Source organism: Oncorhynchus kisutch, linkage group LG26 (assembly GCF_002021735.2).
Source record: "Oncorhynchus kisutch isolate 150728-3 linkage group LG26, Okis_V2, whole genome shotgun sequence".
Taxonomy (NCBI): Eukaryota; Metazoa; Chordata; class Actinopteri; order Salmoniformes; family Salmonidae; genus Oncorhynchus; species Oncorhynchus kisutch.
This window is the reverse complement of record NC_034199.2, coordinates 25889153-25900416: the sequence shown is the minus strand read 5'-3', so window position 1 is coordinate 25900416 and position 11264 is coordinate 25889153. Positions and strand designations below refer to the sequence as shown.

At 43.0% G+C, this 11264-nt stretch overlaps 1 protein-coding gene across 1 annotated transcript in view; it reads right to left on the bottom strand.

Moving 5' to 3' along the window:
- Window positions 1-42: 42 nt before the first annotated feature.
- LOC109870864 (F-box-like/WD repeat-containing protein TBL1X) overlaps window positions 43-11264 on the bottom strand; it is a 31721-nt gene continuing 20499 nt past the window's right edge. The window contains exons 5-15 of the mRNA XM_020461544.2: window positions 9630-9762; window positions 7343-7484; window positions 7147-7210; window positions 6940-7037; window positions 5417-5477; window positions 5185-5306; window positions 4898-4972; window positions 4632-4759; window positions 3485-3650; window positions 3192-3293; window positions 43-2142 (exon numbers count right to left, since the gene is read on the bottom strand). Of these exons, the coding sequence (XP_020317133.1) occupies window positions 2116-2142; window positions 3192-3293; window positions 3485-3650; window positions 4632-4759; window positions 4898-4972; window positions 5185-5306; window positions 5417-5477; window positions 6940-7037; window positions 7147-7210; window positions 7343-7484; window positions 9630-9762 (1118 nt within the window). The 3' untranslated portion in view covers window positions 43-2115. The remainder of the gene's footprint in view (window positions 2143-3191; window positions 3294-3484; window positions 3651-4631; window positions 4760-4897; window positions 4973-5184; window positions 5307-5416; window positions 5478-6939; window positions 7038-7146; window positions 7211-7342; window positions 7485-9629; window positions 9763-11264) is intronic.

The window sequence follows — 11264 nt, the reverse complement described above, 5'->3', positions numbered from 1 at the left end:
CATTCTGCTGCATAAGTGACAAACCCAACAATACAAGAAATGGACAGTGTTTTCTCATATCAAAATAGAGTGATTTATTTGAGATATTGAGTGTGAATTCATTGTTTAGTCTTGGAAACAGATGACCATATCCTAGACTGGGGTAGGAGAGAGATCGCTGTCAGTCACAGCATTTTATTCCACACTGGGCTTCTCAGCATGCCAAGATGGCCACCAACCACAGCCCGATTCTCAGTCTGACACAGACAATATTGGCTCTCAGCAAAAAAACATCAAAGCCGGATTATTTATATATAAAAAAATGAAATAAAATGCTGGCCTTCCTCTTTCAGCACAAATCCAAACAAAAGCTGAGCCTACCTTCTGAAAAAGTGCTCTAAAAATGAGCTTGACTGAAAGACCTAAAAATGAGCTTGACTGAAAGAATGGACCAGAAAAAAAAGGCATTCTCAAAGTGGTGGCTTGTTAGTTTGAAAAGACTGTCACGTTAGACCACGATAAGTACAAGTAGACATACTGCACACAGAGCTAAATCCATCATACAGGCAAGTCAAATAAGTCCAATCTGACCAATTAGATCAGGCGGTGACAATGTCGGGACCTCAACCCAACTCAACCAATCACAGCTTAGAAGCTACAGTAGGACTTCCATTTGACCAATCAGAGCCTGGTTGATCAGTCAGCGTGTAACCTGGGTTTCCACCAGAATGATCACCCTGCCAAACAAAGGAGTACTGTAAGAAAAGCTCAGTAGATGACTAGTGATGACACTTTGCTACTAAAGCAACATTAAGACAACACAATACAAATGTTCACAGCATCCTCTCCTTCTCAATCAGCATGCACTCTGTCTGTTCTGATTTCCATTTCAATGGTTGTCATTAGGGCTGAATACAGACACGTCCTGTTTCACATACCAGACCTGAGCCAGGGGTAACCCCGACAAAACAGGTAGAGCCTACAGAATGTAACATCCCATCTTTATCCCATTCATCATTACCCATGGTCCATTCAGTTACGTTGAGGCACAGATCTCCATGGCTTAAAGTGTAAAGAGCCATCAGTGAAATGACTACAGTCCACTTCAGCACCACCTGACTTAACACACCAACCTGATACACACATAATTGTCAGAATAAAATAACATACATGGTAACAAAAGAAACATCTATCTGACGTGCATTAAATTGAATCAGGGTCTTGTAACCGTATCAGCAAAGAAAAGATGTGATAGCTCAAGCCAGTATTGAGCGTCTAGAAGATTACGTTAAAGTGTACTGAATATAAACATATATACACAGTATATAAGTCTGTGTATTTTTCTAATTTACATATCTTTACATTCATTAAATGTACATCCAGAAGGGAGAATATATGCTTATAAACCACGCTTTTTGCATATTTTCTTTTTAAAGTGAATTAAATGTCATTCAAACTTAGAGAAGTGAAACTTGGCAGTTTGGTGATTTTGGTTGACCTTGATGTTATTAAATGCGAGCACAGAACTACCGCATAGTGGCACCTTTTTTTAAACTCTGACTTTCAGAAGTCCGTTTGTGAAAAATCTGCAAGAAGTACTGTTTAAACAGGAACTATTCTCCACTGAGGACAATTTAAACATCACATAATTTGAGAATGCCAGTGCAGCAATAACCATGTCACTCTTCTCATGTCTCCCATATTGTTTCTCAACTCAGGACACCGTGCTTAGATAAGTTCTAAAACACAACCTTTCTCTCACAATTTCATGTCAAACACACCCAAAACACCGGTCTGTCTCTCCTCACACCTCTTCCTATACAAACCCTCTTCCCCATGATTCAGACCCTAGCCAGATAACAGCAGGGCCGCTAGGCACCTTTTAAAACATGGCTGAACAAAATAAATTGGATTTCGTCCAGTATGTTAATTAACCCAGGAAATGTTCTTTGTGGTCTTAAACAGGAGACACAAATCCACAAACTGAGGATTGCCTCTGCCATTAAGTAGTTTGTGGTTGTTAAAATGTCTCCTGTGTCCGCCCTATGAGGATGTCCTCCATGTTGCCAGGCCTGCTTTGAGCTATGAGAATGTTTGCTGATGGCAGGGTCCAACTTCAAAGTCACTGCCAGGATGCTATTTTCTGAGATCAAGAACACATACCTGGAGGGCAAAGATAACATGATTAATAATACATATTATGCTTCGGATTATTTTGGTTCCTCTCCATGCACTTCTGAAAGCATTGGTCCCGAGACTAAAGCATTAGCGGCTTAGCTTTTATTCACTTTGGTTAAAAGGGATACTTTGGGATTTTGCAAATGAGGCAATTTATCTACTTCCCCAGTCAGATGAACTCGTAGATACCATTTTGATGTTCCTGCGTTGCTAACTGGTGCTAGCACAATTGCTAACTGCCGTTAGCACAATGACTGGAAGTCTATGGGTATATGCTAGAATGCTAGTAGATGCTCATAGACTTCCAGTAATTGCGCTAACGCTAGTTAGCATTGGCTCACGAAACTAACTTTAACTTCCTTCATACTGGACAGAAGAGACATAAAATGGTATCCACAAGTTAATCTGACTCTGGGGAAGTAGATAAAGAGCCTCATTGCCAAAATCCCAAAGTATCCCTTTAACATCTAGAAACGTGTGATTGACAGAGCAGCTCACAGATTACTGCACCTGTACATAGCCCACATATAATTTAGCCCAAACAACTACCTCTTTCCCTACTGTATTTATTTATTTATTTAGCTCATTTTTAAAATTTATTTTTATTTTGCTCCTTTGCACCCCATTATTTTTATATCTACTTTGCACATTCTTCCACTGCAAATCTACCATTCCAGTGGTTTACTTGCTATATTGTATTTACTTTGCCACCATGGCCCTTTTTTTGCCTTTACCTCCCTTCTCACCTCATTTGCTCACATCGTATATAGACTTGTTTATATTGTATTATTGGCTGTATGTTTGTTTTACTCCATGTGTAACTCTGTGTCGTTGTATGTGTCGAACTGCTTTGCTTTATCTTGGCCAGGTCACAATTGTAAATGAGAACTTGTTCTCAACTTGCCTACCTGGTTAAATAAAGGTGAAATAAAATAAACAGTGCTTGCATAAATGAAAGAAAACACATCATTACAAATGATATACAGCTTGAAACACAAATTATAATCCAACTCAACTAAAATATGACAACTTACTGATCCATCTGAAGCGCTAGCACCAACTTTGTCTCCTGTGCTGTTCCAACACACCTCGAAAATCCCTCCGGTCCCCCTGTAGCTATGCACCAAGGCTCCAGTCTGCAACCACAACACAACCAACTCTGGTGAGGACTGCTAGATGGCCATAGTTGCCTGCTCGACCTTACAACATCACTGATCTCACTGTCTGGGTAATGCATTGGGGCCAGGGGTTTTCCATGACCAAGTAACTAACTGTTGTAAACTGCTATAACCTGTTTTAAGCTGTTATAATCTCCTGGGTGACTCACCATGGTGTTCCAGATGTGGACACACTTGTCGAAGGAGCCGCTGGCCAAGTGCTTCCCGTCAGGGCTGAAGGCCACACTGTAGACGGGCTCCTGGTGTTTGGTCAGGGTGTGGATACACACACCTCGCTCCACATCCCACAGACGCACAGTTGAGTCAAACGAGGCACTAAGGGGTACAACATAGCACATGGTCAGTTCTCCATCTACTAACTGCCATCTACAACATGCAAAGACATACTGTAACTGAAATACATGAAAGCTCTAACTTTAAGTTTATGTTAATATCAATAAGCTGTCATTGGTCTTTCCATACGAATGTTAATTTACAGGGTTTGACAGGCGATTTAACACCTTTATGACAAAGTAGCAGCCGGGTAGTTTTTCCAGCTTTAGATTGACAACAACACTACATGGAAAGAAGGATATGAAAAGAAGGATATGAAATGTAAGAAACATGTCAATAAGTTTGCTTTGGTGGTCGACACAAATTCTATTTCAAAATGCTGATTCACAGAGCCAAAACAAGATGTGTGATTTTGTAGGATCAGTGAAATGGTGATGGTGTGAATATCTGTCACCACAAAAGGAGAGACACGGTTGAAAGCAAGTGTTAATGAAAAGAGAAGCAGACTTTCATTAACACTTTCTCATCAAAATGTTATTATTAGGTAGTGTAAGTCAACCTGGCTAGGTTGCAAATCTCACTTTACAAAGACAAAGGAAAAGATGGAGATAAAAACTCAATTCGAAAAGAAGTTCGGAAAGAACCAAATAAATCACAGGATCAGACAGGAGCTGTATCTTGGTGTACAATAGCCGCATTTACCTCAGATAACTATCAAGTTCCTCACAAGTCATAGCAGTAATGGCAGTTTTACATCAAGAATGAAATATAGACCCTTCCCAGGGGATGCCAGTAGAGGTTGTAAATACCTCTGCTATTTGAACTGTAACATTTACACATGCATTCATGTCTGGGTCATCGGCTTTATGTCCCTCAACGACTGACAGTTATTAGACCTGGGAGGATGTCTGGGACACTTTTTGACAAGAGACCCTTTCACTGGCACACACACTGCCCATTTTCAACTAATAAATCACAACGTTGTCCCAAAACAAGCTTAGGAGCTGTGTGTGTGTGTCCCACCTAGCCAGCATGATGTTGGCGTTGGGGTTGCTGGTGCCTGGGCCGGTAGGGCTCCACTTGATAGTGTAGATCTCTTTACTGTGGGCCTGGAGGTCATGGACACATGAGTCCTGCTTCATACTCCAGATCTGGGGAAGAGCACAGCACACTTTAAACTCACTATGTAATCATTACATTCTTATAGACATATAGATCATGTTCATAGGAAAGAGGTGGAATTCATTGTGTGTCCAGAATCTTGCCTGAAGTAGCAGCACTGGCATTACCTTTAAAGTCATGTCATCAGAGCAGGAGGCTAGTAGCATCCCTGACGGGTCCCACTTAATAGCGTTGACTTCATTCTGAAACACACATGGGCAGATATCATGTAGACTCAGAGGACCAACACAAGACATCCTGCTCTTCCTACCACTAGTCACAAAATAATCTTGTTTACTTTGCAGAAGTACAAAAGTTGAGGAAAACACATTCAGTAGAGAAATCCTAAGTGTGACTATGTCCTCAGTAGTGTGAGATGTAGAGGTTAGAACACAGACGCTGTCTGTTTGTTTACCGTGTGGCCCTGGTAGGTCTTGAGCGGCCGGTCGCTGCCCAGTCGACACACGTGGATGCACATATCTGTGCTGCATGAGGCAAATGTTGTGTTGTTTTGCCAGTCCACGTCCAGGGCTGGAGCTGTGGGTAGGAGGCAACACACAGGGACAGGAGGGTTTGCAAAGGGTTAACTCACATCAGCCGGGAAGCTGAAGTCCGACATCTTTCTGTTCGGGACACAGGGGGCTTACCTGAGTGGAAGGGGAACTGCTGCTTAGCCTCTCCTGTGTGTGCGTCCCAAATGATTGTCGTCTGGAAAATGACAATAGATACATAGAAAATGCAGTACAAACTCTTGACAATTGGGGGGGCAATGTTCCTTCTAAGCTGTGCACGTAGTTACCCCGGGACTGCCGCGTAGAAGAAATATCAGCCTGCGCATAGAAGCATGAGATTGAACTTCACTAAACCTTCTTGAGTTTTCCCCGTTAGTTAACACTATCAATGTTTCCCTTTACTGTGGGAATTGTGATTGAACCAACTCAATACTAGCCACTTTCAATGCAACGTACCGAAACAAAACAAACTTCGCAAGACTTAGTATGAAAAACAAACTATGCAAGAGATTTTGTTTTAGGCAGAGAGCATCGGAGTAGGATTCTATTTCATTGACAGGCAGGACTCAGACCCGCACTCTACACAGGCCGGTGCGCCATAACCAATCAGAGCTGCAGTAGGCCTATATGCCAATAGACCATTGCCATATATGGATTTGTACCATTCATTTTGAACTGGACTGTTTTACAGCATGAGTGGTCACAATTATTATGAGCTTGTTTTGAGATCAAAGTGAGAGCTGCATGTAGCCACGTGTGCATATTTGTTCATATTTTTTGCTGGTTGGTGAGTTATTAGTCCAGTTATAACTCATTTGTAGTAAGAAATGTGGGAGTGGTTGCTTCCTACAAGAGCACACAGCGTTAACATTTCTAGCCATCATAGAAAAGCGATTCAGGTAAAGAGCTTTTTTATATGTCTTAAAAGGGGCAGTGTTGTATTTTGAGACAGGCTTAAATAAGCTAAGTAACCAATAGGCAGAGGGTAGCAGCATTTGTCTGTTATCTCTGTAATAACGGTATGGGACTAACAATGCATTTTATTTTGTAAAGTGGTTTCTTGCATCAAACACAACAAAATGTTGTCACCTCCTTATCTGAAGGACAAGTGGATAAACAGGTTAATGTCAAGCCCTGCATGTTTTTTTCAAGTCTCATGGAATGTAGGCCTACATTGAACACGGCAGCCAGGGTAGCCTAGTGGTTAGAGCATTGGACTAGTAACCGAAAGGTTGCAAATTTGTTCTTAACTGACTTGCCTAGTAAAAAAAAAAAAAACACCACACATTGGCTGCTACTGTAGGCTGAACGATAGAACAGCCATTTCCATGTTAAAATGTTATGGGATGCATTTTTTTCCATTGTTTGATGGTAGGCCACTCTGGTAGGACTACATTATGATCAAATAGCCACAGTAGTGTACTTGGTCACTGTTAAAAAAGTAAATTACAGCGGGTACAGCCTCAGTGTTCATAGTAAACGCGCACAGAATTTTCACAACGTTCAAGTTAGAACTCATCAGAACTGAAATTTGCTCAGTGCTCAAAGACATTTGAAGGAACCTTGTTGGGCGGTATACAAAAAAATTCAGTCAGCATTCTTGAACTAATACTAATTGATTGCTACATGGGTGACATGATGCATTCAATCAAAAATACCTTATCTACACCAGCACTGAGGATACAGTTCCCTTTCTTGTTCCACTTCAGTGCAAATATGGGTCCTTTATGTTGGCCCAAGGTGCTCGCCAGATTACCTGTGAAAGACAAGAGTTTAATGCATCTGCACAGATAACAGTATGATTCAGAATGGGCATTGGGCACGGTTGTTTAATTGAATTAAAAAAGCTACAAAACTCAGCATACCATCTTTTGTCCATATCCTTGCAAATCCATCATAGGATCCGGTTGCTAAGAGTGTCCCATCGCTCTGTGGGGTAAAACAGAACTGTTAGTGAACTGTCCTCAGTGTAGATGGCTTCTAATGTTCTGTTCCAGACCATTTCAGTCAAGTAAGAATAGATACAGTAGACGTGGATGGAATGGACCACTGAGAACTCACATTCCAGTCTAGTGAGGTGACGTCTTTGTTGCTGGGGACGTCCTGGCCCCCCTCCCTGATGCAGTGTTTGAGCACCAGCTGGGTGGGGCTGCTGTTACTGTTCTCAATAAGGTTCCAGATCCGGGCTGTCGAGTCTCCCGACCTAGACACAAACAGATAGAATATAGAAGAAAAATTCAATACATAGTGTGTGTGCGGCAGTGTGTGTGTGTCGCTCTAGCCTCCCAAGTCCCAGAGAAGCTCAACCCAGCACTGACCCAGTCCCTCCCCCTGCCACTCAAAACAAAGAGATGAAAGATTACTTCTTCCTCTATGACAACAAGCAGTTTCAACATTATTTTACTGTAATAGAGGAGAACTTAACCTTTGTAACGATACTCTTTTTATGTCTTCACTCCGGAATTTAGAACAGAGCAGACCCTACTCGACGGGAGTATAAATGCAAATGATAGTGGAAAATAGATGCTCAGTTTGTTGCGTGCAGCATTGCGGTACCCCATACTGCTAGCAGCATTTTAGCCTCAGATGGTTACATGCTAGCTGTCTGTTTTATAAATGTGCCATGAGCATAAAAATTGGCAACTTGTTCTCATTCTGAGAAATAAGCATATTTTTTAACAATGTAGGCCACTTGATTTCAACATCTAAACAAAGTGAACCTTTTGTAGTTCACAAGTTTTAGAGATGGCCAGGAGGGTGTATTCATAACAGTTCAACTGTTCTACAGTACCTTGTTAGCAGGCAAAAATATCCAAGTTGGCTATACTTGAAATATAAAGATTAGCTGGCTACTAATTAGCAGTGGGTTCGAGTCTGAAATATTGTTTAAGAGACCTGTGTTAGTTTTCATGGTTTTGGTTATACAGTGCCTTGCGAAAGTATTCGGCCCCCTTGAACTTTGCGACCTTTTGCCACATTTCAGGCTTCAAACATAAAGATATAAAACTGTATTTTTTTGTGAAGAATCAACAACAAGTGGGACACAATCATGAAGTGGAACGACATTTATTGGATATTTCAAACTTTTTTAACAAATCAAAAACGGAAAAATTGGGCGTGCAAAATTATTCAGCCCCCTTAAGTTAATACTTTGTAGCGCGACCTTTTGCTGCGATTACAGCTGTAAGTCGCTTGGGGTATGTCTATCAGTTTTGCACATCGAGAGACTGACATTTTTTCCCATTCCTCCTTGCAAAACAGCTCAAGCTCAGTGAGGTTGGATGGAGAGCATTTGTGAACAGCAGTTTTCAGTTCTTTCCACAGATTCTCGATTGGATTCAGGTCTGGACTTTGACTTGGCCATTCTAACACCTGGATATGTTTATTTTTAAACCATTCCATTGTAGATTTTGCTTTATGTTTTGGATCATTGTCTTGTTGGAAGACAAATCTCCGTCCAGGTCTCAGGTCTTTTGCAGACTCCATCAGGTTTTCTGAACTTTAAACAACACTTTTTATGGAAATCTTTAAGAAATGGCTTTCTTCTTGCCACTCTTCCATAAAGGCCAGATTTGTGCAATATACGACTGATTGTTGTCCTATGGACAGAGTCTCCCACCTCAGCTGTAGATCTCTGCAGTTCATCCAGAGTGATCATGGGCCTCTTGGCTGCATCTCTGATCAGTCTTCTCCTTGTATGAGCTGAAAGTTTAGAGGGACGGCCAGGTCTTGGTAGATTTGCAGTGGTCTGATACGCCTTCCATTTCAATATTATCGCTTGCACAGTGCTCCTTGGGATGTTTAAAGCTTGGGAAATCTTTTTGTATCCAAATCCGGCTTTAAACTTCTTCACAACAGTATCTCGGACCTGCCTGGTGTGTTCCTTGTTCTTCATGATGCTCTCTGCACTTTTAACGGACCTCTGAGACTATCACAGTGCAGGTGCATTTATACAGAGACTTGATTACACACAGGTGGATTGTATTTATCATCATTAGTCATATAGGTTAACATTGGATCAGTCAGAGATCCTCACTGAACTTCTGGAGAGAGTTTGCTGCACTGAAAGTAAAGGGGCTGAATAATTTTGCACGCCCAATTTTTCAGTTTTTGATTTGTTAAAAAAGTTTGAAATATTCAATAAATGTCGTTCCACTTCATGATTGTGTCCCACTTGTTGTTGATTCTTCACAAAAAATACAGTTTTATACCTTTATGTTTGAAGCCTGAAATGTGGCAAAAGGTCGCAAAGTTCAAGGGGGCCGAATACTTTCGCAAGGCACTGTATATTTTTAGGCCATATCGCCCAGCCATACACCCACCCCTGACCCATCCTAGTGAGACTCACCCAGAGGCGAGCAGGTCACTGACAGGGTTCCAGGCACAGATGAACACCTCTGACTCATGGCCTCGGAGGACCGTGGCCTTGCTAGCTGGGATCTCCACGTCCACATCCATCTCCATGGGCTCGCTCTGGTTATCTGTAATCAGATCAAACCCACCCTCTGTTAGACACATACAACTCCCAGTACCTACTGTACTATTCAGAATATCACATGGAAATGGAACCATATTTTCAGTCTTTCTATTCTAGTGCCATATTCAGCTTCAAAAACAAACTATCTATTAAGTGCGTTTGTGACAAACATTTGAGATGTTTAACCTCTCACCTTTCAAAATCATAACCATTCAAGATCAAATAATTTTAATTAGGCTAGTTCCAAAACATTGCCTTGAAAAAGAAGAGTGTGAGATTTTTAAATAACCGTGTTATCTAAGATTTTCAATTACCGCATCAAACATACTTGTTGACCCAAAAGAATCAGAGGGAGCAATCTGTGCGGCGTCAAAGCACAACTATTCGGGGAGATGAACTAAGAGCTAATCCAGTAATCATCTTCGTATCCTGCCAGCAGTATTGATCAAATGTGTTTTTCTTCCAGACATGTTTTTTGCTGCAGTGCAATCCTAAGGGGCTGCAGTACAATCCTAAGGGCCTGCAGCGCAATCCTAAGGGCCTGCAACGCAATCCTAAGGGCCTGCAGCACAATCCTAAGGGTCTGCAGCGCAATCCTAAGGGTCTGCAGCGCAATCCTAAGGGCCTGCAGCGCAATCCTAAGGGCCTGCAGCACAATCCTAAGGGCCTGCAGCGCAATCCTAAGGGCCTGCAGCGCAATCCTAAGGGTCTGCAGCGCAATCCTAAGGGCCTGCAGCGCAATCCTTAGGGGCTGCAGCGCAATCCTAAGGGCCTGCAGCGCAATCCTAAGGGCCTGCAGCGCAATCCTAAGGGCCTGCAGCACAATCCTAAGGGCCTGCAGCGCAATCCTAAGGGTCTGCAGCGCAATCCTAAGGGCCTGCAGCGCAATCCTAAGGGCCTGCAGCGCAATCCTAAGGGCCTGCAGCGCACTCCTAAGGGTCTGCAGCGCAATCCTAAGGGCCTGCAGCGCAATCCTAAGGGCCTGCAGCACAATCCTAAGGGCCTGCAGCGCACTCCTAAGGGTCTGCAGCGCAATCCTAAGGGCCTGCAGCGCAATCTTAAGGGCCTGCAGCGCACTCCTAAGGGTCTGCAGCGCAATCCTAAGGGCCTGCAGCGCAATCCTAAGGGCCTGCAGCACAATCCTAAGGGCCTGCAGCGCACTCCTAAGGGTCTGCAGCGCAATCCTAAGGGCCTGCAGCGCAATCCTAAGGGCCTGCAGCGCATTCCTAAGGGTCTGCAGCGCAATCCTAAGGGCCTGCAGCGCAATCCTAAGGGCCTGCAGCGCAATCCTAAGGGCCTGCAGCACACTCCTAAGGGTCTGCAGCGCAATCCTAAGGGCCTGCAGCGCAATCTTAAGGGCCTGCAGCGCACTCCTAAGGGTCTGCAGCGCAATCCTAAGGGCCTGCAGCGCAATCCTAAGGGCCTGCAGCACAATCCTAAGGGCCTGCAGCGCACTCCTAAGGGTCTGCAGCGCAATCCTAAGGGCCTGCAGCGCAATCCTAAGGG